General features: G+C 41.5%; 1 protein-coding gene across 3 annotated transcripts; it reads left to right on the top strand.

Moving 5' to 3' along the window:
* tubb6 (tubulin, beta 6 class V) lies at nucleotides 1-7,110 on the top strand (the record flags this gene model as incomplete). Of its 3 annotated transcripts, none has more annotated exons than XM_084184340.1 (4): nucleotides 1-57; nucleotides 598-706; nucleotides 5,338-5,448; nucleotides 6,047-7,110. In XM_084184340.1, the coding sequence occupies 4 exons, from the start codon at nucleotides 1-3 to the stop codon at nucleotides 7,108-7,110; spliced, it is 1,341 nt and encodes a 446-aa protein (XP_084040466.1). The 3 variants fall into 3 exon arrangements, with proteins under 3 accessions (XP_084040466.1, XP_084040465.1, XP_084040467.1); XM_084184339.1 differs by having other exon boundaries at nucleotides 598-712; XM_084184341.1 differs by lacking the exon at nucleotides 598-706 and having other exon boundaries at nucleotides 1-34.
* Between the last annotated feature and the right edge of the window lie 19,001 nt (nucleotides 7,111-26,111).

Genomic DNA, 26,111 nt, shown 5'->3' with positions numbered 1-26,111 from the left:
ATGAGAGAAATTGTTCACATTCAAGCCGGACAATGTGGGAATCAGATTGGCACCAAGGCAAGTAGAGACCTTTTGAACTGAATGGCTTTTTCATTTTAATTAACAACACATTCCATGTTTTGTGGAGATTTTTTTTTTTTTTAATGGATTTTGTGTTCAATTTTTACTGGAGCCAATGCTTTTTCAATGGGAGTCATCCGTTGCCAGATTTATGACAACGGATGACTAACGAATGGTCCATTTTTTAACTCTGAGAATACCGTGTGTGGCCTTAGCCTAAATGTTTAGAAGCTGATGTGACAAATTCATGCTTTAGGTCATAGGCTACGACGTAGGCCTTTTGAAAATATCAATTGGCATCGCTTAATTACAATTCTATTAAGCCTATAATAAACTTCATAACGGTCACTAGAGTGCAGCCAGGGAGTGGCATGAAATCCGCGCTGTGCGTGTCTATCCGTTTCAGCAGCTGAGCGTGCTGAAGTCATCAAATAAGACCGAAAGATGCACAATGTCCGATCGTTTTTTCATGATGTCTTGATAACTTTTGGAGATTTAACTGTATTATTTTTTCCTCCAATGTTGATAACTGGACAGTTTTGGGAAGTTATCAGTGATGAACACGGCATCGATCCGGCAGGAAACTATGTGGGTGACTCATCGCTTCAAATCGACAGGATTAATGTGTACTACAACGAAGCCTCCTGTAAGTGTGTCTGTGGTTGAATGAATCATCATGCTTACAAGTTGTTCCAAATTTCTAAAGGCATAGAGAATTTAACATAAGCACACTCATGGGCTACTACAGGGTCCTTACTTCTGGTGCTTTGACAAATTGCCATAACCCTTTTGCCACCCCTTTGCTGCAACTTGAACTCAGGGGTAGATGTAACATTGTAAATGTAAATCCGGGAAACTCCAATTAAACTTAACAAAAATAAACACAACATGCAACAATTTCAAAGATTTTACTGAGTTACAGTTCATATAAGGAAATCAGTAAATGGAAATGAATTCATTAGGTACTAATCTATGGATTTCACATGACTGGGAATACAGGATTTGTGTACAGATCCTTGCAACATGGGGCCGTGCATTATCATGCTGGAACCTAAGGTGATGGCGGCGGATGAATGGCACGAAAATGGGGGGGGTTCTAAATATGGAATTATTTTAAGATGGATCATTTAGCTATTGGATTTTAGTACCCCTTTAGGTCCCCAAAAATTATTTGATATAATATTGAATTTGGCCTTTACTACTATAGCCCAGAGAAATGTTTTGTATAACGCATAAATGGGGAAAAAATACAGTAAAAAAATCTATCATTAGAAATAAGGTTTTAAAGTGTCTGTCCTATATCTAGGAGATATAAGAAAGCTCTGGAAATATGCAGTGCATTCGGAAAGTATTCAGACCCATTGATTTTTTTTTCCACATTTTATGTTACAGCCTTATTCTAAAATTGATTTTATTTTTGTGTGCACATTTATAAAAAATAAAAAACTGATATTACATTTACATAAGTATTCAGACCCTTTACTTAGTACTTTGTTGAAGCACCTTTGTCAGTGATTACAGCCTTGAGTCGTCTTGAGTATGACGCTACAAGCTTGGCACACCTGTATTTGGGAAGTTTCTCCCATTCTTCTATGCAGATCCTCTCAAGCTCTGCCAGGTTGGAAGGTGAGCATCGCTGCACAGCTATTTTCAGGTCTCTCCAGAGATGTTAGATCGTGTTCCAGTCTGGGCTCTGGCTGGGCCACTCAATGACATTCAGAGACTTGTCCTGAAGCCATCTTTCGCTCGACCCTGACTAGTCTCCCAGTCCCTACTGCTGAAAAACATCCCCACAGCATGATGCTGCCACCACCATGCTTCACCGTAGGGATGGTGCCAGGTTTCCTCCAGACGTGACGCTTGGCATTCAGGCCAAAGAGTTCAATCTTGGTTTCATCAGACCAGAAAATCTTGTTTCTCATGGTCTGAGAGTCTTTAGGTGCCTTTTGGCAAACTCCAAGCGGGCTGTCATGTGCCTTTTACTGAAGAGTGGCTTCCATCTGGCCATGCTACCATAAAGGCCTGATTGGTGCAGTGCTGCAGAAATGGTTGTCCTTCTGGAAGGTTCTCCCATCTCCACAGAGGAACTCTGGAGCTCTGTCAGTGACCATCGGGTTCTTGGTCACCTCCCTGACCAAGGCCCTTCTCCCCCGATTGCTCAGTTTGGCCGGGCGGCCAGCTCTAGGAAGAGGCTTGGTGGTTCCAAACTTCCTCCATTAAAGAATGATGGAGGCCACTGTGTTCTTGGGGAACTTCAATGCTGCAGAAATTTTTTTGGTACCCTTCCCCAGATCTGTGCCTCGACACGATCCTGTCTCGGAGCTCTACGGACAATTCCTTCGACCTCATGGCTTGGTTTTTGCTCTGACATGCACTGTCAACTGTGGGACATTATATAGACAGGTGTGTGCCTTTCCAAATCATGTCTAATCAATTGAATTTACCACAGGTGGACTCCAATCAAGTTGTAGCAACATCTCAAGGATGATCAATGGAAACATGATTAACCTGATCTCAATTTCGAGTGTCATAGCAAAGGGTCTGAATCCTTATGTAAATAAGGTATTTCTTTTTTATTTTTATTTTTTATAAATAAGCAAACATTTCTAAAAACCTGTTTTCGCTTTTTCATTATGGGGTATTGTGTGTAGATTGAGGAACATTTTATATTTAATAAATTTTAGAATAAGGCTGTAACGTAACTAAATGTGGAAAAATGGAAGGGGTCTGAATACTTTCCGAAAGCAGTGTGTGTGTATATACAGCTCTGGAAAAAATTAAGAGACCACTGCACATTTTTCTTAAATCAGCATCTCTACATGTATGACAGCCATTCCACTGCAGTGTCTGTTGAATTCCAACACAGGCACACCTCATTCTACTGAATTAGGTACTGATTAGAAGATCACCTGAACCAAATCTTATTTAAAGAGGAAAAGTATAAAAACCACTGCTGTGGTCGTCGCTATCCTCTTGCAATAGGACCAGCTGGATGGCAAAAACAGTGCTAATAGTACCTCAAAAGTAATATTAATAAAAAATAACTATTGACCATGCCAAAAGAGTTGAAAAGGAAAGTTTTGAGTGAGGAAAATAAGGGTTCAATTCTGGCTTTACCGGCAGAAGGATACAGTGAGCGTCAGGTTACTTCCATCCTTAACATTTCAATGACGGTGGGTTCATAAGAACAAGTTCAAGCAGCAGACATTAAGGATAACAACGCTACAGACCGACAGAGGGCGAAAACGACTCTCTACTGACCGGGATGACCGCCAACTCATTCGAATGTCACACAACAACCGTAGGATGACATCAAGTGACCTACAAAAAGAATGGCAAACGGCAGCTGGGTTGAAGTGCACGGCGAGGACGGTTCGAAACAGGCTCCTAGGGGCAGGGCTGAAGTCGTGCAAAGCTAGAAAAAAGCCCTTCATCAATGAGAAGTAAAGAAGAGCCAGGCTGAGGTTTGCAAAAGACCATAAGGATTGGACCGTAGAGGACTGGAGTAAGGTCATCTTCTCTGATGAGTCCAATTTCCAGCTTTGCCCAACACCTGGTCGTCTAATGGTTAGACGGAGACCTGGAGAGGCCTACAAGTCACAGTGTCTCGCACCCTCTGTGAAATTTGGTGGAGGATCGGTGCTGATCTGGGGGTGCTTCAGCAAGGCTGGAATCGGGCAGATTTATCTTTGTGAAGGACGCATGAATCAAGCCACGTTACAAGGTTGTCCTGGAAGAAAACTTGCTTCCTTTTGCTCTGACATTGTTCCCCAACTCTGAGGATTGGTTTTTCCAGCAGGACAATGCTCCATGCCACACAGCCAGGTCAATCAAGGTGTGGATGGAGGACCACCAGATCAAGACCCTGTCATGGCCAGCCCAATCTCCAGACCTGAATCCCATTGAAAACTTCTGGAATGTGATCAAGAGGAAGATGGATGGTCACAAGCCATCAAACAAAGCCGAGCTGCTTGAATTTTTGCGCCAGGAGTGGCATAAAGTCACCCAACATCAATGTGAAAGACTGGTGGAGAGCATGCCAAGACACATGAAAGCTGTGATTGAAAATCAGGGTTATTCCACCAAATATTGATTTCTGAACTCTTCCTAAGTTAAAACATTACTATTGTGTTGCTTAAAAATTAACATGAACTTCTTTGCATTATTCGAGGTCTGACAACACTGCATCTTTTTTGTTATTTTGACCAGTTGTCATTTTCTGCAAATAAATGACAATATTTTTATTTGGAATTTGGGAGAAATGTTGTCAGTAGTTTATAGAATAAAACAAAAATGTTATTTTTTTCCCAAACACATACCTATAAATAGTAAAACCAGAGAAACTGATAATTTTGCAGTGGTCTCTTAATTATTTCCAGAGCTGTATATATAATTTTGTTTTACACATTTAACCCCTTTTTTTGGGTAGGCACAAAACTACTTTTTTTTTTTTTTAACCTTCAGACGAGTCCCGTGACACTTGTGGGGTCCCCTTTCCACAGTGGGGTGACATTAGTTTGTTGCCCAAACTTTTTCGGACGTTACAAACAGAAGTTGGCACATCGACGGGACCGACGTCAGACGAGTCTCCTGACACCTGTGGGGGTTGTAGAGTAAAGCCGTTTCTTATGCTACAGACGCTACATTTTCATGAGAAGAATGATTTTTGGGACGTCTCATGGTCTGACAAACACCGCTCTAGCTCTGCCACCTTTCACCGCCGATGCGGAAGTGCGACATAGGAGGATGCGGTGGATTGAGACGCATCCAATGCAAAAAAACATATCTCTAGCTTTTTTTAATTATGTTACTTAGATTGACGCACCGGGGTTAACCTTCTGTCTAATGTAAACATACTAAACGTAACATATCATACTAATTTGAGTGTCCCGGAATTACATTTACTATGTTAAGTCTAGTCTATGAGACCAGGCTTTTTATATAGCATGATGTGCACACATTATTTCTGAAGCATCTATATACACCTTTTAAATAAAGGCCTTTATAAAGGATGAATATTTAATTCAGACTTCAAAGTTAGTATTAGTTAGGACTGGCATATTCAATGTGAGTGAAGATGGCAGGCCGCAATGAAAAGGAAAATATTATTATGTTGTTGGCAATTCCTTAAGGTCTAAATAAGGAATGTGTTATAGGTAATAGGCATACCTGACGAAGTCTTGCTTGTGAAACATAGCCTACTGTACAATACCATACATTCAGATACATTTTAAATGTATTCCAATCTGTATAGGTGTCTGGTTGTCTTTTTTGCAGCACACAAGTATGTTCCCAGAGCAGTCCTTGTGGACCTGGAACCTGGGACCATGGACAGTGTCCGGTCGGGGGCCTTTGGACAGCTATTCAGACCTGACAACTTTATCTTCGGTAAGTGGACACTGTAACACTTTACCTTAAAAAACAGGGAGGGACTACCTAGGTTTGTCCAATATCATTTAAAAAAGTTTTCCATTGCATGACCTAATGAACACTGGGATGGATCAAGTGTGGCGGTCCCAGCAGAAGTTGTCAGGAGATTGCCTCCCGAGTGGCGCAGCGGTCTAAGGCACTGCATCGCAGTGCTAGAGGCGTCACTACATATCCGGGTTCGACATGGCCTCACAGTCATTTTCCTTTTCTTTAGCAGCTACGGGGAGACAATGGAAAACTATTTGACAGAACATGTAGCTTGTACAAATGCCAGACTCAACCTACATTCTTGCCTAAATGTTTTGGACATTTGTTTAATCAACTTTTCAGGGTTTTCACGTGGACTGTCCCACCCAGGACTTGAGCCTAAGAATCTCACCTCACACACACCCTGTACTGACCCCACATTTCTCTTGGCCTAGACTGGATGATAAATGGCTCACAATTAGCTTGTGTGTGTTGGGGTAGTGGGGGGTGGATTTGGGGTTACTGGAGGGATGGGGTGTAGGATTTAACTGACCATTTTCATCCCTTTTTGTTTTTGCTGCCCTTGCAGGGCAGACAGGTGCGGGGAACAACTGGGCCAAGGGCCACTACACTGAGGGAGCAGAGCTGGTAGACTCTGTGCTGGATGTGGTGAGGAAGGAGTGTGAGAACTGCGATTGTCTCCAGGGCTTCCAGCTCACCCACTCCCTGGGTGGGGGCACGGGCTCGGGCATGGGCACCCTGCTCATCAGCAAGATCCGCGAGGAGTACCCCGACCGCATCATGAACACGTTCAGCGTCATGCCCTCGCCCAAGGTGTCTGATACGGTGGTCGAACCGTACAACGCCACGCTCTCTGTGCACCAGCTGGTGGAGAACACTGATGAGACATACTGCATTGACAACGAGGCGCTCTATGACATCTGCTTCCGTACCCTGAAACTGACCACTCCCACTTACGGAGACCTCAACCACCTGGTGTCGGCCACCATGAGCGGTGTGACCACCTCACTGCGCTTCCCTGGACAGCTCAACGCAGACCTTCGCAAACTGGCCGTCAACATGGTGCCCTTCCCCCGCCTGCATTTCTTCATGCCTGGCTTTGCACCACTAACCGCCCGGGGGAGCCAACAGTACCGCGCCCTGACAGTGCCCGAACTCACCCAGCAGATGTTTGACGCCCGCAACATGATGGCGGCGTGCGACCCGCGCCACGGCCGCTACCTCACCGTGGCCACTGTATTCCGAGGGCCCATGTCCATGAAGGAGGTTGACGAGCAGATGCTGGCCATCCAGAATAAGAACAGCAGCTACTTCGTGGAGTGGATCCCCAACAATGTCAAGGTGGCTGTGTGTGACATTGCGCCCCGTGGCCTTAAGATGGCCTCCACGTTCATCGGCAACAGCACGGCCATCCAGGAGCTGTTTAAGCGCATCTCGGAGCAGTTCTCAGCCATGTTCCGCCGCAAGGCCTTCCTGCACTGGTTCACCGGGGAGGGCATGGACGAGATGGAGTTCACAGAGGCCGAGAGCAACATGAATGACCTGGTGTCTGAGTACCAGCAGTACCAGGAGGCCACGGCCAATGACGGGGAAGAGACATTCGACGACGAAGAAGAAGAGCTCAATGAGTGAGGATAATGTTGCCTGTTTGTAAAAAAAATAACGTTTTGTTTTTACTTGTGTTTTGATGTGTACTGTTTTGAAACTTTTATGTCCAGAGGTCTCGGAAGCAGTGGTGGAAATAAAACATTTTTAAAGGCTTTGAATGTGTTGTATGTTAAGTTTTCGTCTAGTAGAGTTTTGCACTGTGTGATATGTTGTGTATAGGGTCGTTCCATTTGATTTCAATCACTTTTTGACTGCACCCCTTTTGATTTGAACGAAACTTTCTATACATATTTGCCAATGGTGGAAGTGGTCAGAAAGTAACTTTTTGGACCTGAATGACAAAACATTTAGGGGATAGATGTGCTCAAAGTTTACCTGTTTTGCATACCTCACCGTAACATGAGACATCAATTTCTTCATCTCTGGAAAAGATAAATGGTTGAGTTTGATATCATTTAAAAGCTTTTCTAACAATGTTATAATTTCTTGAAAAAATACAAAATAAATAGTAATTGTCATTATTTAAACTTTAACGTAAATTATCTAAAAACGCGTAAACTCTTATTTTTTTCGTTTTCACTTACACTACCGGTCAAAAGTTTTAAAACACCTATTCATTCAAGGTTTTTCTTTATTTTTACTATTTTCTACATTGTAGAATAATAATGAAGACATCAAAACTATGAAATAACACATGTAATCATGTAGTAACCAAAAAGTGTTAAACAAATCAAAATATATTTGAGATTCTTCAAATAGCCACCCTTTGCTTTGATGACAGCTTTGCACACTCTTGGCATTCTCTCAACCAGCTTCACCTGGAATGCTTTTCCTTGAAGGAGTTCCCACATATGCTGAGCACTTGTTGGCTGCTTTTCCTTCACTCTGCGCTCCGACTCATCCCAAACCATCTCAATTTGGTTGAGGTCGGGGATTGTGGAGGCCAGGTCATCTGATGCAGCACTCCATCACTCTCCTTCTTGGTAAAATTGCCCTTACACAGCCTGGAGGTGTGTTGGGTCATTGTCCTGTTGAAAAACAAATGATAGTCCCACTAAGCCCAAACCAGATGGGATGGCGTATCGCTGCAGAATGCTGTGGAATGCCTTGAATTCTAAATAAATCACAGTGTCACCAGCAAAGCACCCCCACACCATAACACCTCCTCCTCCATGCTTTAGCTTTACGGTGGGAAATACACATACAGAGATCATCCGTTTACCCACACCACGTCTCACAAAGCCACGGCGGTTGGAACCAAAAATCTCAATTTTGGACTCCAGACGAAAGGACAAATTTCCACTGGTCTAATGTCCATTGCTCGTGTTTCTTGGCCCAAGCAAGCTTCTTCTTCTTATTGGTGTCCTTTTAGTAGTGGTGTTTATTTGCAGCAATTCGACCATGAAGGCCTGATTCACACAGTCTCCGCTGAACAGTTGATGATGAGATGTGTCTGTTACTTATTTGGGCTGCAATTTCTGAGGCTGGTAACGCTAATTAACTTATCCTCTGCAGCAGAGGTAACTCTGGGTCTTCCATTCCTGTGGCGGTCCTCATTCCTGTGGCGGCCAGTTTCATCATAGCGCTTGATGGTTTTTGCGACTGCACTTGAAGAAACTTTCCGTATTGCTGACCTTCGTCTTAAAGTAATGATGTACTGTCGTTTCTCTTTGCTTATTTGAGCTGTCTTGCCATAATATGGACTTGGTCTTTTACCAAATAGGGCTATCTTCTGTATACCCCCCCTACCTTGTCACAGCACAACTGACTGGCTCAAACGCATTAAGAAGGAAATTAATTCCACAAATTACACACCTGTTAATTGAAATGCATTCCAGGTGACTACCTCGTGAAGCTGGTTGAGAGAATGCCAAGAGTGTGCAAAGCTGTCATCAAGGCAAAGGGTGGCTATTTGAAGAATCTCAAATCTCTAATATATTTTGATTTGTTTAACACTTATTTGGTTACTACATGATTCCATATGTGTTATTTCATAGTTTTGATGTCTTCACTATTATTCTACAATGTATAAAAAAGTAAAAATAAAGAAAAACCCTTGAATGAGTAGGTGTTTTAAAACTTTTGACCGGTAGTGTATGTTGTAGCTTAGACCGTATTTTACATCATCAGAGGGTTTTCATGTTGGGTGTCATGTTTTGGCTGATAAATGGGAATAACATTTCAACTTTAAAATGGTAGCACAATGACGATTGGAGGTCACCACATCAGAAAATGTTGAATGAATGGGAATATCATTTGTTTGAAATTATAGTTTCAATCTTCAATAGGAAACCTATTGAAATCATAGAAATATAGTTAATAGAATAGATATTCCCATTTCAGTTGACATTCAACAATGGTGGGTTGACCGGCGGTCATCTTTGTGGTAGTAATTGGAAGTTAATATTTCAATTACATTTCCATTTAAATGATGTATCAGCTAAATTGCAGTGGTCTGAAGGGATATGTCCATTTTATGAATTATATTTGTATGATTGAAATGACCCACCCTGTCTTCAAGAGTATGCTGTGTCTTTTACACATTTTTAGATAATTTACGTTAAAGTTAAATAATAACAAATAAAAATAATAATATAACCCGTTTTTTAAGCTTTTAAATTATATAAAACTTAACCGTTTAACTGTTCAAGTGATGAAGACATGGATGTCTCATGGTAGGGTGGGGTATGCAAAACAGGTCAACTTTGAGCACATCTTTCCCCTAATAGTTTTTGCATTCTGGTCCAAAAAGTCACTTTCTGACCACTTCTACCATGGGAAAATATGTATAGATGGTTTTGTTCAAATCCAAAGGGGTGCGGTCAAAAAGTGTTCGAAATCAAATGGAACGACCCTATATTCAAATACTTTTCTCAATTCAAGTTGGTCAGTTGTGGGCATGACATGTTTGATGGTTGATGTGTATTTGATTAGTACATTGGGAGTCTGATTTGCTAAGCTTCTGCTCTAGTCTGGTGCAAAGCGAATGGAAGACAAAGCCAAAACATGAAACTGTCTTGATGAGCTTTTCCTTATTCATCTCTTAATCTTTATTTTACCTTAAACTTTTTATGTTTTATACCCTTTAGAATACCTTTAGAATATAACTTGTTCTATTGGTCTCGATCATAAAAGAAGTGTCAAGCCTTAAGGGACTTCCTGGATGAATAAAGAACAACACTGCTGTAAATGCTTAGTAGATATAACTCCAGGCACTCTATGGTATGGACAATACAGAAAAGTACACTGTCAATAGCTTGCTAATCGTTCTCCCTCCATTGTGTTTAGAACTTGATTTCCTAGCAGTTCTATTTAGGGGACAAAGAAAGGGAACCAGTCATTGTAAACCCCAAGTGCTTTGTTCATATCCGCCTCAGTCATTTACCACAGCAGACAGGCTTCAACGTTCCTATGGTGGGCAAATCACCCCTCCTACCCCTGGTTATTCACAACAGCTGCTGAGCAAGGCTTTCTCTACTTAGAACTGTAGAGCTAACAATAGGGGACCTCCAGTCTGCATCCAACTATTTAGAGCTATTCATGGCCTCAATGAGTCTTCTGCCATTCACATAATAGCTAACTGCGTCAGCTCAGTGCTAAAGTTGGAGGCCTTGAAGTGAGAAATAAATACCAAGTATGTGTGAAAAGGTTTATACCTTTAAAGACAACTTTACTATATGTCACAATAAAAGCACCTTGCATGCAGTGTGCTTTAGGAAAATGAAGCAAACTGGAAGTGAATCCTGCCCTGTGATATGAACAAGATGAAGCATGATCACCATCTGATTTTTAAGGCTCTCTCACTATATCAGCCCAATAGTGGGTACTTGGCCCTAACAACATTTACAGATCTGTAAGGTGGAAGCTCCACCACACTGCTTGCACTTACTTTATACAGATCCTTCAGATCTGTGAACATCGAAGTGTTAAGGCCATGGGGAATGGGTGGGAAGTGAATTGGTACTGGCTGTACGTTGACTTGATGTGGTGGTTAGAAGGGCTTGGCGTGGTATGCACAGCTGGTGTCACAGACGGTCTTGGCCTGGCCAGTCAGCTGGGAAGTCAGCTGCAGAAGTGGTTCATGCCACTCAAATTACATTGGCACTGACCCTGAGAACAACTCCAGGGTGGGGTGTGTGTGTGTGTGTGTGTGCGCGCGCCTTAAGTACTGTATGTATTACATTATTATTACATTATTATGAGCAGGCTGTTTATTACACTTTGATCTTAATACATGTTAACTGTATTCTGTATCCAACAGGGAATAGAACCTTGAAGCCCAATAGCTTGAAGCCCCCATCTTTGAAGACAATGTTATCTCACTGAGCTAAAGCTAAGGCATTAGCACTGGAAACACATATATCCAGCAATGACCTTGACAATGTTTTTACTTAATAGTGATTGTTTAAGTATTATCAGAGACTGTAAGTGTTTATCCCTGTAAAGGATTCACTCGCTCAAAAGTGATCAAATGAATCATTGATAGCAGAACATGTGAGCAAAAGAAAGAAAATTGAACTCTCTATAGAAAGCTGTTCTTGCATTAGAGCCAGAACCAGATATGGTAGATTGCAGTATGTCACAACCAACAACCAACCAAGTATTTTGCTTTAGTAAGTAAGATGTTGCAACTATGTTAGAGTATTTCGGGTCTGAATAGTATGTGAATCAAACATCAATAAATGTTTCCCTGAAATGGTCCTATTTTTGTGAGTTTGAAGATCGAAAATAACCACAGTTGGTGAAATTGTTGGACTCTGTCTTAAAGAGACAGTACTTGCAGCTGTTAAAGACCCAGTGAAACCCTCCCATGTGTCTCTGCAGCCTCACTCTAGCAGAAACCCACTGCCTATTAAGGGAGGACTGTACACTGGCTCTCAGACTGGGTTGCGCTGGCTCTCAGACAGGGTTATGAAAATATTGCCAAATAAGGGGAAGAGTGACTTAGTGTATGTACTTAATGGAGATGAATGGAAGGTGCACATTGGTACTGCATAGGGAGATACAGTATATGCATGAATGGCACCCTCTGGTGGGTAGATAGTGAACAAATAACTAAAGTAGGATAATGATGCTGTTGCTTTTCTGGATGCTTGAGCCATGCTTTTTGCCCTTTTCTTTAACAAAGGTTATGGCATACCCACACATACACCTGCAATTAGAGCCTATACAGCATATGGCAGCCTTAGCCTATAGGCTATTAAAGTTTGGTAATATTGTATAAGACATGTTATAAACAATAAAGGGATAGTTTTTCTTCCCTCAAGATGAGTTATGCTGCTGACATAAAATGTTATCATTTTAATCAAGTGACAAATTAGTTATTTAAAGGTAGACTAAGCGTTCTAACGTTGGCACAAGCAACACCACAGATATTAAGGTCATTCCAGTCCATCTAGGTCAGGCACAGGTGCAGTTGCCCATCCCTCGCATGCCGCATGCCTCACTTGGGACAACTTTAGAGATTCCTGTTTTCCTACAGTCAAGACTACAATAGCCAAAATGCTGTTGACAACCAACACAACCATGACTTCAGTTGTTTAACATAGCAGTCAACCTACACATTTTATTTAATGTAACAAAGTATAGTTTCCATTTCAAAGTGGAGCAGACTTTGTTGACTCACCCACATAAGTATACCTAAAGAATACCTATGGCTATTTGGTTTCAACCTTAGCACATGGCACGTGGTAGGTCTAATTGCCTGCAATTCGCACCTCCCTTGTAGATGGTGTTAATTAGCATAACACTGGGCTCTGCCCCTTTTTCCCGCCTAAAATGCTTTTGTTTGTAGTGCAGCATTGCTCCTTATCAGTCCAGCCTGGTCTCAAAGACTAGACGTAACATAGTAAAAGTAAATCAGCCACCTTGCCGCCTAGCTAGAATTCGTAACATATCATAATTTTAGCAAATTCATAACATATTGTATGTTTAGAAAATGTGTTACATATTGTACATTTTGCAAATTGATAACATTTACATTACATTACATTTTAGTCATTTAGCAGACGCTCTTATCCAGAGCGACTTACAGTTAGTGAATACATTTTTTTTTTTTATACTGGTCCCCCGTGGGAATCGAACCCACAACCCTGGCGTTGCAAACGCCATGCTCTATCAACTGAGCTACATCCCTGCCGGCCATTCCCTCCCCTACCCTGGACGACGCTGGGCCAATTGTGCGCCGCCCATAACATATAATATGAATTGTAATTCGTAACATACACTACATTTTACATTTACATTTTAGTCATTTAGCAGACGCTCTTATCCAGAGCGACTTACAGTTTTTTTTTTTTTTTTTTTCATACCCCCTGTGGGAATCGAACCCACAACCCTGGCGTTGCAAACGCCATGCTCTATCAACTGAGCTACATCCCTGCCGGCCATTCCCTCCCCTCCCCTGGACGACGCTGGGCCAACTGTGCGCCGCCCCATGGGTCTCCCGGTCGCGGCCGGCTACGGCAGAGCCTGGATTCGAACCAGGATCTCTAGTGGCACAGCTAGCACTGCGATGCACTGCCTTAGACCACTGCGCCACAAAAGTATGTGGACACCCCTTCAAATGAGTGGATTCGGCTATTTCAGCCACACCCATTGCTGAAAGGTGTATAAAATCGAGTACACCGCCATGCAATCTCCATAGACAAACATTGGCAGTAGAATGACAATACTGAAGAGCTCAGTAACTTTCAATGTGGCACCGTCAAGGAAAGCTACCTTTCCAACAAGTCAGTTCGTCAAATTTCTGCCCTGCTAGAGTTGCCCCGGTCAACTGTAAGTGCTGTTATTGTGAAGTGGAAATGTGGTAGACCACACAAGCTCACAGAACGGGACTGCCGAGTACTTTTTATTTATTTAATGTTTTATTTAACCTTTATTTAACTAGGCAAGACAGTTAAGAACACATTTGTATTTACATTGATGGCCTACCAAAAGGCAAAAGGCCTCCTGCGGGGACGGGGGCTGGGATTTAAAAAAAATTATAATACAAAATAAATAAATAGGACAAAACACACGTCACGACAAGAGGGACACCACAACACTATATAAGGAGAGACCTAAGACAACAACAAAGCATGGCAGCAACACATGCAACACAACATGGTAGCAACCCAACATGGCAGCAGCACAAAACATGGTACAAACATTATTGGGCATAGACAACAGCACAAAGGGCAAGAAGGTAGAGACAACAATACATCACGTGAAGCAGCCACAACTGTCAGTAAGTGTCCATGATTGAGTCTTTGAATGAAGAGATGGAGATAAAACTGTCCAGTTTGAATGTTTTTTGCAGCTCGTTCCAGTCGCTAGTTGCAGCGAACTGAAAAGAGGAGCGACCCAGGAATGTCTGTGCTTTGGGGACCTTTAACAGAATGTGACTGGCAGAACAGGTGTTGTATATGGAGGATGAGGGCTGCAGTAGTTATCTTAGATAGGAGGGAGTGAGGCCTTCAAGGGTTTTTGCCTTGCAAAAGTATTCATCCCCCTTGGCATTTTTCCTATTTTGTTGCATTACAACCTGTAATTTAAATTGATTTTTATTTGGATTTCATTTAATGGACATACACAAAATAGTCCAAATTGGTGAAGTGAAATGAAAAAAATAAATAACGGAAAAGTGGTGCGTGCGTATGTATTCACCCCCTTTGCTATGAAGCCCCTAAATAAGATCTGGTGCAACCAATTACCTTCAGAAGTCACATAATTAGTTAAATAAAGTCCACCTGTGTGCAATCTAAGTGTCACATGATCTCCGTATATATACACCTGTTCTTAAAGGCCCCAGAGTCTGCAACACCACTAAGCAAGGGGAACCACCAAGCAAGCGGTACCATGAAGACCAAGGAGCTCTCCAAACAGGTCAGGGACAAAGTTGTGGAGAAGTACAGATCAGGGTTGGGTTATAAAAAAATATCAGAAACTTTGAACATCCCACGGAGCACAATTAAATCCATTATTAAAAAATGGAAAGAATATGGCACCACAACAAACCTGCCAAGAGAGTGCCGCCCACCAAAAGTCACGGACCAGGCAAGGAGGGCATTAATCAGAGAGGCAACAAAGAGACCAAAGATAACCCTGAAGGAGCTGTAAAGCTCCACAGCGGAGATTGGAGTATCTGTCCATAGGACCACTTTAAGCCGTATACTCTGGTGCAAACCCAACACCTCTCATCAACCCGAGAACACCATCCCACAGTGAAGCATGGTGGTGGCAGCATCAGGATGTGGGGATGTTTTTCATCGGCAGGGACTGGGAAACTGGTCAGAATTGAAGGAATGATGGATGGCGCTAAATACAGGGAAATTATTGAGGGAAACCTGTTTCAGTCTTCCAGAGATTTGAGACTGGGACCGAGGTTCACCTTCCAGCAGGACAAGACCCTAAGCATACAGCTAAAGCAACACTCGAGTGGTTTAAGGGGAAACATATAAATGTCTTGGAATGGCCTAGAATAGTTATGCACGATCATGTTTTCTGTTTTTTTTTTGTCTTATTTCTTGTTTGTTTCACACAAAAAAATATTTTGCATCTTCAAAGTGGTAGGCATGTTGTGTAAATCAAATAATACAAACCCCCCCCAAAATCTATTTTAATTCCAGGTTGTAAGGCAACAAAATAGGAAAAATGCCAACGGGGGTGAGTACTTTCGCAAGCCACTGTAAATAAGCATCAACCAGTAGGTCTTGCGACGGGTATACAAAGATGACCAGTTTACAGAGTATAGAGTGCAGTGATGTGTCCTATAAGGAGCATTGGTGGCAAATCTGATGGCCAAATGGTAAAGAACATCTAGCCTCTCGAGAGCACCCTTACCTGCCTATCTATAAATGACATCTCCGTAATCTTGCATGGGTAGGATGGTCATCTGAATCAGGGTTAGTTTGGCAGCTGGGGTGAAAGAGGAGCGATTATGATAGAGGAAACCAAGTCTAGATTTAACCTTAGCCTGCAGCTTTGATATGTGCTGAGAGAAGGACAGTGTACCATCTAGCCATACTCCCAATTACTTGTATGAGGTGACTACCTCAACCTCTAAAATGTAGAGGTAGTAATCACACCGGTGGGGAGAGGGGCATTCTTCTTACCAAACCACATGACCTTTGTTTTGGAGGTGAATCAGAACAAGATTAAGGGAAGAGAAAGCTTGTTGGACACTAAGAAAGCTTTATTGTAGAGCGTTTAACACAAAATCCAGGGAGGGGCCAGCTGAGTATAAGACTGTATCATCTTTATATAAATGGATGAGAGAGCTTCCTACTGCCTGAGCTATGTTGTTGATGTAAACTGAGAAGAGCGTGGGGCCTAGGATCGAGCCTTGGGGTACTCCCTTGGTGACAGGCAGTGGCTGAGACAGCAGATGTTCTGACTTCATACACTGCACTCTTTGAGAGAGGTAGTTAGTAAACCAGGCCAAAGACCCCTCAGAGACACCAATACTCCTTAGCCGGCCCACAAGAATGGAATGGTCTACCGTATCAAAAGCTTTGGCCAAGTCAATATAAATAGCAGCACAACATTGCTTAGAATCAAGGGAAATGGTGACATCATTTCGGACCTTTAAGGTTGCAGTGACACATCCCTAACCTGAGCGGAAACCAGATTGCATACCAGAGAGAATACTATGGACATCAAGAAAGCCAGTCAGTTGATTATTGACAAGTTTTTCCAACACTTTTGATAAACAGGGCAATATAGAAATGGGCCTATAACAGTTAGGATCAGCTTGATCTCCCCCTTTAAATAAAGGACGCACCGTGGCTGCCTTCCAAGCAATGGGAACCTCCCCAGAGAGGAGAGAGAGGTTAAAAAGGTCAGAGATAGGCTTGGCAATGATAGGGGCAGCAACCTTAAAGAAGAAAGGGTCTAAACCATCTGACCCAGATGTTTTTTTGGGGGTCAAGTTTAAGGAGCTCCTTTAGCACCTCGGACTCAGTGACCGCCTGCAGGGAGAAACTTTGTAGCGGGGGAAAAAGAGGGAGGAGCAGCAAAACGCCCCCCAAGGGAGGCCAGTTTGGATTTGGCATCACACCAAACAAATCACATCAAAAGCAAAATGTCATTGTCAGAAAAAATAATATGTTTCTGGTCTACTTGTGACCTGTTGTTGTCCTGCAGTAGCTAGCTAGCTAAATCGTCTGGAGATGGGGATTTGGACTTGCTGTTTTTACTTGCTGTTTTTACTGTGTGGATCTATTTCTATATAAACATGTGAATAAACTCCAAGAACAAGACTATTTTCCTGATGCTGGGAGCGTCCCAAATTCTTTATATCTGTCTGTGTGTTAGGGATGTACTTCAACCTGAGGAAAAGAGCAGAGAGGGGGAAGAAATTAACCTCACTGCTGAAATTTCAGTCCTGGTTCAAGTTGCTGAGAACCACAACTACCTTTAATGTGCCATCATTTTGTAAACAGTTTTACATATTCATAAGCTTGATCAAGTTTACTTTTAGCTAGTTAATCTATTTGGAGTGAAATTGAGAGGGGCATTCTTCTTGCCAACTTTTTCAGTCACCAATTAATCAATAAACAGACAGTGGAATTAAGTAGTTTGACAAGTATTCAAAAGTCAGTAACAAGTCTTTAAAATATAGCTAGCAAATATATTTATATTTTCTAGAAACCCACAGTCGCTAACATTAGCTACACTGCATGCAGTGATGTTGGAGGGACTCTGAGTTAGCTAGCTTTCCCCGAATAGTTTCAATTTACCTATCTAGCTAGCTAATGTTATTTATAATCAACTATCAATCAGATGGCTAACTAGCAACTATATTAATTTACCCATCGCATCTAAAGCTGCCTGAGAAAGCTAGCCAGTTAATAGTAAAGCTAGGATGAATGTCAGAGGCCAGCTAGCTAATGCAATAGTGGCTGTCAATACCATAGCTGGTCTGGAGTTCATCAGAAATGTACCATTATATTTAACATGATAAGCAAACTACTATCGTGCCTACTCACAAACATTTTTAAAAATAAGTTGATGAACACATGAAAGAGATTATTACTTTCAAGTAGAACATTTTGGTTTCATTTACCTAATATTTTCTTGCTCATGTGGGTAGCTACTTCCTGAGATTTGATTTATGGAACAATCCAGCCAATGGTTAGGCGGCTGTGGTTTTGGGAGAGGGAACTGCTTGGTCAGGAGTAAAAGGTTCTGTCCTCAGATCGCAAATCAAATTTTTACTTGCAAATCTCTTTCTACTAAATGTACAAAACCTTTTTTTACAAGCGTACGAATCTCTAGGTAACGTGACAGAACTCAGAGCGTGCATTTTTCATTCACAGCAGAATATTCATACTCGTAAATGGAATAATTCTGAAAATAAATTATACTTGCAAATCTTAGTGAATGTATTCAAATGTCAAGTTACAAGTTTGTGACCGGTGTTAAATATTTCACACATCATGATACAAGCTTGCAAAATTAAATGACACATTTGGAATAGTACTTGCAACCATGAATCTCAATGTGCGATCACGAAATCTAAATACAAACGTAGTTCTGTCATCGTTATAATCCCATACACTAATTGCTAATTGCCTAGCAGAGGTGAAGAGCACGGAAGACAGGCAGCACTTAAAGTAGATGGCCCTAGCAAGCAAAAAGACAGAAATTGTACTTATCACTCCTGGAGATATCAGGAGTCCTCTTGCTATAGAATGAAGCATACCATCACTGGACATAGTCATATATAACATGTAATAGCATAACACAACAGATTAGATAAACTGGAATGACACTCTCAGTTGCACAAAAATAGCTGTGAACAAACCACACCCCAAAATATTATATTGCGCTGCCGCCCCTACATTGTAATTATCACTAAAAGTTGAAAGAACCCTTTCTTGAAATGCAAAGAACCATTGATGGGCTCAAAGGGTTCTTTGGGTCAGTATGGTTCCACATAGAACCATCACCCTTCACAAAGAACCCTTGAGGAACCCTCTTTTTCTTTTTGTGTACACCACATCAGGAATTTATATTTGAAAGATACTTGAATGTTTTATGTTTATCTAATTCTAAAGGTTCACAAGATACACAGGGTTTAGTCAGATGCACGTGTTGGAGAATGTTACCATGCAATTTTTTGAAAGAGCAAGATATACTGTAAGATGAATATCAAGATCCTAAATGAAGATGTACTGTATGAATGAATACAGGACCTTCTCATGTTAACCTATCATAGTTACATGTGCCTACGATCAGTAGATGGCGGTGTGATACAGCTTTAAGAAGGTGATACACTGTTCTATTAGAATTCAGTCAAAGTCTATGTATATTTATAGTCTTGGAAAAGTTATAATCAAGTGATCAACTTATTCACCAAGGTAGCAAGTGGGTACAAGTTCCCAACAAAGAGACTGAATGTTGTGAAAATACAAATACATATATGGTGTGTCACTATGATCAAACATATTCCATACAAACAATTGATTGCCCTGTCAATACATAAATTGCTTTGCATAACTCAAGATAATGTGAAATTCCTCCCATAGTTACACATAAGTGTTATTAGATATGTATTGGAGTTTTTACTCTTTCTTTTTTTGATTTTATGAGATTTGTACGTTTCAAGATGAGATACAATAGGGTATAACCCCATTTAAAGTATATCATGTCCAGTAATTTGGGAATGGTGTCCGACCATTAACATCAACCTGGCATATCTAATGAGTGGATAGCATTAATGAGTTTGGAGAATAAGAGTGTTATTTCATGTGCCAACACTGAGGAGCTACACAAAGAACACGAGACTGTTTAATTGGCAATCAAAATGACACAATTTCTCACTAAATGTATAAACATGCACAGATCTTGGCAAGGCTGCTGGTGCCTTTTCTGTGAGGTCATTAGAAATTCTGGGCACTTGTGTAACAGGGTTGGTTATGTTTAAACCTTCCACTGTAGATATGTATTCAATGTTTATGTATTCCGATTGGATGGCTCAAATAAGATGCCAATAAGGTGTATTGTCATTGGCTATCCTTGCATATAGGGGGAGATCGCGAACGTAAATTCTCCTCAGTATGATGATTCTATGCAAGTGTTAGGTCACGTTCTAAAATACTGTATTTCTTTTTCCTATTAATGTGCATGAGTTCACGATGTACATTTCCTGATGTGTATATACACTACCGGTCAAAAGTTTTAGAACACCTACTCATTCAAGGGTTTTTCTTTATTTGTACTATTTTCTACATTGTAGAATAATAGTGAAGACATCAAAACTATAAAATAACACATATGGAATCAAGTAGTAACCCAAAAAGTGTTAAACAAATCTAAATATATTTTATATTTGAGATTCTTCAAATAGCCACCCTTTGCCTTGATGCCAGCTTTGCACACTCTTGGCATTCTCTCAACCAGCTTCACCTGGAAATATTTTCCAACAGTCTTGAAGGAGTTCCCCCATATGCTGAGCACTTGTTGGCTGCTTTTCCTTCACTCTGCGCTCCGACTCATCCCAAACCACCTCAATTTGGTTGAGGTCAGGGGATTGTGGAGGCCAGGTCATCTGATGCAGCACTCCATCACTCTCCTTCTTGGTAAAAAAGCCCTTACACAGCCTGGAGGTGTGTTGGGTCATTGTCCTGTTGAAAAACAAATGATAGTCCCACTAAGCCCAAACCAGATGGGATGGCATATCGCTGCAGAATGCTGTAGTAGCCATTCTGGTTAAGTGTGCCTTGAATTCTAAATAAATCACAGACAGTGTCACCAGCAAAGCACCCCCACACCATCACACCTCCTCCTCCATGCTTTATGGTGGGAAATACACATGCGGAGATCATTCGTTCACCCATACCGCATCTCACAAAGACACGGATATTGGAACCAAAAATCTCCAATTTGGACTCCAGACCAAAGGACACATTTCCACCGGTCTAATGTCCATTGCTCATGTTTCTTGGCCCAAGCAAGTCCCTTCTTCTAATTATACTGCAATTTCTGAGGCTGGTAACTCTGATGAACGTATCCTCTGCAGCAGAGGTAACTCTGGGTCTTCCATCCTGTGGCAGTCCTCATCAGAGCCAGTTTCATCATAGCGCTTGATGGTTTTTGCGACTGCACTTAAAGAAACTTTCAAAGTTCTTGAAATGTTCCGTATTTACTGACCTTCATGTCTTAAAGTAATGATGGACTGTCCTTTCTCTTTGCTTATTTTATATGTTCTTGCCATAATATGGACTTGGTATTTTACCAAATAGGGCTATCTTCTGTATACCCCCCTACCTTGTCACAACACAACTGATTGGCTCAAACACATAAAGAAGAAAGAAATTCCACAAATTAACTTTTAAGTAGGCACACCTGTTAATTGAAATGCATTCCAGGTGACTAAATAATGAAGCTGGTTGAGAGAATGCCAAGAGTGTGCAAAGCTGTCATCAAAGCAAAGGGTGGCTATTTGAAGAATCTCAAATATAAAATATATTTTGATTTGTTTAACACTTTTTTGGTTACTACATGATTCCATATGTGTTATTTCATCGTTTTGATGTCTTCACTATTATTCTACAATGTATAAAAAAGTAAAAATAAAGAAAAACCCTTGAATGAGTAGGTGTTCTAAAACTTTTGACCAGTAGTGTATATATATATACAGTGAGGGGAAAAAGTATTTGAGTTTGCCCACTGACAAAGAAATGATCAGTCTATAATTTTAATGGTAAGTTTATTTGAACAGTGAGAGACAGAATAACAAAACAAAAATCCAGAAAAACGCATGTATAAAATGTTATAAATTGATTTGCATTTTAATGAGGGAAATAAGTATTTGACCCCATCTCAATCAGAAAGATTTCTGTCTCCCAGGTGTCTTTTATACAGGTAACGAGCTGAGAATAGGAGCAAACTCTTAATCTCAGCTTGTTACCTTTATAAAAGACACCTGTCCACAGAAGCAATCAATCAATCAGATTCCAAACTCTCCACCATGGCCAAGACCAAAGAGCTCTCCAAGTATGTCAGGGACAAGATTGTAGACCTACATAAGGCTGGAATGGGCTACAAGACCATCGCCAAGCAGCTTGGTGAGAAGGTGACAACAGTTGGTGCGATTATTCGCAAATGGAAGAAAAACTAAATAACTGTCAATCTCCCTCGGCCTGGGGCTCCATGCAAGATCTCACCTCGTGGAGTTGCAGTGATCATGAGAACAGTGAGGAATCAGCCCAGACCTACACAGGAGGATCTTGTCAATGATCTCAAGGCAGCTGGGACCATAGTCATCAAGAAAACAATTGGTAACACACTATGCCGTGAAGGACTGAAATCCTGCAGTGCCCGCAAGGTCCCGCTGCTCAAGAAAGCACATATACAGGCCCGTCTGAAGTTTGCCAATGAACATCTGAATGATTCAGAGGAGAACTGGGTGAAAGTGTTGTGGTCAGATGAGACCAAAATCGAGCTCTTTGGCATCAACTCATCTCGCCGTGTTTGGAGGAGGAGGAATGCTGCCTATGAACCCAAGAACACCATCCCCACCGTCAAACATGGAGGTGGAAACATTATGCTTTGGGGGTGTTTTTCTGCTAAGGGGACAGGACAACTTCACCGCATCAAAGGGACGATGGACGGGGCCATGTACCGTCAAATCTTGGATGAGAACCTCCTTCCCTCAGCCAGGGCATTGAAAATGGGTCGTGGATGGGTATTCCAGCATGACAATGACCCAAAACACACGGCCAAGGCAACAAAGAAGTGGCTCAAGAAGAGGCACATTAAGGTCCTGGAGTGGCCTAGCCAGTCTCCAGACCTTAATCCCATAGAAAATCTGTGGAGGGAGCTGAAGGTTCGAGTTGCCAAACGTCAGCCTCGAAACCTTAATGACTTATAGAAGATCTGCAAAGAAGAGTGGAACAAAATCCCTCCTGAGATGTGTGCAAACCTGGTGGCCATCTACAAGAACCGTCTGACCTCTGTGATTGCCAACAAGGGTTTTGCCACCAAGTACTAAGTCATGTTTTAAGAGGCGCCAAATACTTATTTCCCTCATTAAAATGCAAATCAATTTGTAACATTTTTTACATGCGTTTTTCTGGATTTTTTTGTTGTTATTCTGTTTCTCACTGTTCAAATAAACCTACCATTAAAATTATAGACTGATCATGTCTTTTTCAGTGGGCAAACGTACAAAATCAGCAGGGGATCAAATACTTTTTTCCCTCACTGTATATATATATATATATATATATATATATATATATATATATATATATATATATATATATATATTTGTGTGTGTGTGTGTGTGTGTGTGTGTGCACAGTACTTGTTAGATATTGGGGGCTTCCTGTGATGTGCTTTTGTATGTATGATTGCTGTATGATAGTTAGCTAGCATGTCACATTAGCCCCTGCTAATACACATAGTTCAATTTTATGATACTTTTCAAATAAATACCTGCAGTTTTGTGCAATACATTAGGAGATAAAGCATATTGCGTTCCTCATTTCACCTGTCACATTATTTTATATTATGAAGCTTACCATAGTTCCCCAAAACAGTTGAGTCAGTCACTTGTTTGTTTGTAAATAGTACGGGAGAAAGCGGGAGCAGGTGAGTCCAGCTGTGTATTGACAGGGGTCGCGTTTCATATTGAAAGTCAACACTGTTTTTTTGCTTCAATAGAGTGATCAGGTACGTGCAACTATAGTTTGCCTTCACAGAAAATACATTAGTACAACACATTCGGCAGAAAATAGAAGTGTAATGCTATTTTGCTGGCAGCCACACAAGTAAATGAGCTTACAATGAAAAAGCAAGGTCTTATTTGCAAAAACAATGCATGGCCATCATAGTTCTAATGTTTATCATAGAAAGAATGTAGCCAGCTACATTTCCTAATGTTTTGCTTGAAGTTAATCTTGAATTTTACCGGAGAAAAGTAGGCTGGCAACACCGAGAAAAGTACAGGAGAAAAGTAGCTACACAACAGTCAGAGCGTTGTCTGCTGATAGAATGCCCGTTCGTGCAACCGAGTGGAGAAGTGCAACTGAAGCACAAAATTAGTCTGATGCCGAGCAGAAATTACAATAAGCAGTTTACAAAACGCAGCAAGATATTTCTTATGTGTTTTATCTTTTTACCCTGCGTGACAATTGCAGAATTCTGCGTTAATGCATCCCCTATGTTTAACTTGCTAGTTATCTAAGTAGCTGAATTAATAAGATGGGCAACATATTGTGTTAGCTTTTTAACGTGTTTGAGAAGTCAAAGCCCTTTGGATTAGTTATTTGTACAGCTGCCACTCTTGATTTCCATGCATTTCTCGGCCGGTCTTCTCCTCCCCCCTCTTCTCCTGAGCAGAGCAGGCAGGCCTGTTGCCCTAGCGACTCCAGACTCCACACAGACACAGCGTGTACACATTCTGCTCCAGAGCCAGTACTGTTCTTCCTTCAGACAAGCATGCATCAAAATGTTGTTCATCTGCACAAAATGTGGGCAATTTGCATAATGTCTCTTCTTCACATTCACTTGTAAATGTCCAAACTCACCAAAAATGACATTCGGTAGCTCCTACGTATATATGTATAACTTTATGAGCTGGATTGCCAGTCTTTGCAATTTGTTTATTTTTGTTTGCGCTCATTGGCATATTTAGCTAGCAGCCTCCATGGAAATTCTCTATTACTTGTGCCAATTTTGTTAGCGTTCTGTTCATAGACGCCCAATGGGCTTTTTTTTTTGCGTTTTTGGAGCCTCCTTGTGTACTAAGCCAGTAATACTGTATATCCCAGGATGAGATAAGCACGATATGAAAATCTGGCTACCGCCCAACTCTAAACGTTACAAAGTAATTTTGATATTGTTTGGAATGATTCTACCCTATTTTCTTCTAACAGCCATTTTATAAAAATGTCCGCCCTGGTTGACTGACATACTTCCCAGACTGCCTCCATTCTTTAAAACGTTCCTTAAGGTACACTACATGACCAAAAGTATGTGGAAACCTGCTCGTTGAGCATCTCATTCCAAAATCATGGGCATTAACATGGAGTTGGTCCCCCCTTTGGTGCTATAACAGCCTCCACTCTTCTGGGGGACTTGCTTTCATTCAGCCACAAGAGCATTAGTAAGGTCGGGCACTGATGTTGGGCGATTAGGCCTGGCTCCCAGTTGGCGTTCCAATTCATCCCAAAGGTGTTCGATGGGGTTGAGGTCAGGGCTCTGTGTAGGCCACACCGATCTCAAAAAACTATTTCTGTATGGACCTCACTTTGTGCACAGGGGCATTGTCATGCTGAAACAGGAAAGAGCCTTCCCCAAACTGTTGCCACAAAGTTAGAAGCACAGAATAATCTAGAATGTCATTGTATGCTGTAGCGTTAAGATTTCCCGTCACTGGAACTAAGGGGCCTAGCCCGAACCATGAGAAACAGCCCCAGATCATTATTCCTTCTCCACCTAACTTTACAGTTGACAGTTCCTTTGCTGAAGTTGCTTCCAGTTTGGAACTCAGTAGTGAGTGTTGCAACTGAGGACAGACGATTTTTACGCGCCGAGTTCACGGATAACCCGTTGTTGCTCCTAGACATTTCCACTTCACAATAACAGCACTTACAGTTGACCGGGGCAGCTCTAGCAGGGCAGAAATTTGACAAATTGACTTTTTGGAAAGGTGGCATCCTATGACGGTGCCGCGTTGAAAGTCACTGAGCTCTTCAGAAAGGCCATTCTACTGCCAATGTTTGTCTATGGAGATTGCATGGTGGTGTGCTCGATTTTATACACCTATCAGCAACGGGTGTGGCTGAAATAGCCGAATCCACTAATTTGAAGGGGTGTCCATATACTTTTTTATATTTAGTGTATCTATAGAGTATTAGTGTACCAAGTTTGACACTTGTATCACAAAGTGGAACGATCTCTGGTATATTTGGTTCTTAAGCCACAGGACTAAAAGTTGTTTCCATGCTACAGATGAATCTACAGCCATCGACAGACTTCTGTCCTGCATGCTTGCTACTCTTGCTCCGATGATCGCATTAAAGATTCCCTGA

Source organism: Coregonus lavaretus (genome assembly GCF_964263955.1).
Source record: "Coregonus lavaretus genome assembly, chromosome: 2".
NCBI lineage: Eukaryota > Metazoa > Chordata > Actinopteri > Salmoniformes > Salmonidae > Coregonus > Coregonus lavaretus.
The sequence above is the reverse complement of the archived record's forward strand: the minus strand, read 5'-3'. Positions and strand labels throughout refer to the sequence as shown.